The 1,520-nt window shown below is 45.5% G+C and overlaps 1 protein-coding gene across 1 annotated transcript; it reads right to left on the bottom strand.

The window, feature by feature from the left end:
* Positions 1–930, bottom strand: LOC135635441 (transcription factor MYB59-like). Its single transcript, XM_065146503.1, has 3 exons — positions 733–930; positions 539–668; positions 1–472 (listed from the first exon to the last, which is right to left on the bottom strand). Exons 1-3 carry the CDS (start codon positions 875–877, stop codon positions 133–135), a joined length of 615 nt encoding a protein of 204 aa, XP_065002575.1. The 5' UTR covers positions 878–930; the 3' UTR covers positions 1–132.
* Positions 931–1,520: the final 590 nt, after the last annotated feature.

Genomic DNA, 1,520 nt, shown 5'->3' with positions numbered 1-1,520 from the left:
TGCTCATCTAAATGGGTTTCTTCCTTCACCAACATGACATGCTAAGCCTGTCCAAGTTCACTCACTTTACATTCATCTCAGGAGGACGTAAGGACGTCAACATCTTGCACTTGATGATTGCCGGCATGCACGTCATATATCGAGGTGCCACAATCCACCCCATGAGACTTCTTCTTCTCTCGATCCATCGCTGATGGAGCCATCGGGACTGCCACCTTGAAGCATACCAGTAAAGGGATACACGTACGCCATCTCCTGCTGCATGTCGTGTGCTACTGCAACTCGCTCTACTTCGTTCATGGTCATGGTCATTCTCATCTCTTCATCCTGCTGCTGCGTCAGCAACTGCGCTTTCGGTTTCTTCTCGACGTTGTTCTTTGAGGGCGACGTGCTCTTCTTGAAATGGGTTCGCCAGTAGTTCTTGATATCGTTGTCGGTCCTCCCCGGGAGGCTTCGAGCTATGGCGGACCATCTGCATGCATGTCGACGAGCTCAAAGTTTAGTGGTACCTTCAGAGGTAAGATTAATCATCGATCACCTGTTTCCCCACGAGGCATGCAGCTCGAGGATGATGCTCTCTTCCTCGGGAGTTATCTTCCCTCTCTTCAAGTCAGGCCTCAGGTAGTTCACCCACCGAAGTCTGCAACTCTTTCCGCTCCTCCTCAATCCTACGACACAAATCGAGCAGTAACAGGCGATGGAAGTGGAGCAGCAGTTGGTGCAGTCCGTTACCTGTTAACTTAGAGACGGAATTCCATCTTCCTCCGCCATGGAGGTTGACATGCTCAGCGAGAAGCTTGTCCTCTTGGGGAGTCCAAGGGCCCTTTCTCCATCTGTCCTCTACTGCATCAGCTCCCCGTTTGGGTTCTCCATCCATAGCTGGAGAAGAACCAAAGGAGTTAACACTACTATAGTTACAAGCAGCTGCCTCCTTGTTGGTAGCACACTGGAGAATGTGATTGCTTACATATATATAAACCCTCTTTGGGTAGTCACTAATTACTGAAGTGTCTATATCCTTAGATAGAATTTCTCTTGGGAATAAAGATTATATATATCGTTTAGTAAAGAAAGATTACACCCGAGTGCGTTTTGCATGACTCTATGACCCTACGACGATCAAATCAGTCAGCTTCGATTTATTAATCGTGAGTAAAAGAATATATGTTCATAAGAAGTTTAAGAGTTTTAAGTCTAACTTAATAAATTTAGAGTGAAAATATGTCAAGCTAAAGTCAACCTAAGGCAAAGTCAAGAGGTGAAATGGCTTGTCACTAAGTTCATCTTACATTTCAACTCACTTCTGTTGTTTTCTAAGCTAGCCTTTATGGAAAACCAGCCAGTAGATGCAGTGTTAGGTCCTCTAACCAAACACAAAGTGAATACTAATGGTATATATTCTTGTCCTTCATGACATTCTAAGGGCTCTCTTACTCTTTCATACTTGTGTCTTCCCTCCAGCACAACACTCCCACAGAGCCTATAGTGTGTTGCCACGAGTCTTGCTAGCCTAAACTGAG

The sequence above is a fragment of the Musa acuminata genome, chromosome BXJ3-4 (assembly GCF_036884655.1).
Source record: "Musa acuminata AAA Group cultivar baxijiao chromosome BXJ3-4, Cavendish_Baxijiao_AAA, whole genome shotgun sequence".
NCBI lineage: Eukaryota > Viridiplantae > Streptophyta > Magnoliopsida > Zingiberales > Musaceae > Musa > Musa acuminata.
Note: the sequence above shows the minus strand (reverse complement) of the source record. Positions and strands in the feature narration are given on the sequence as shown.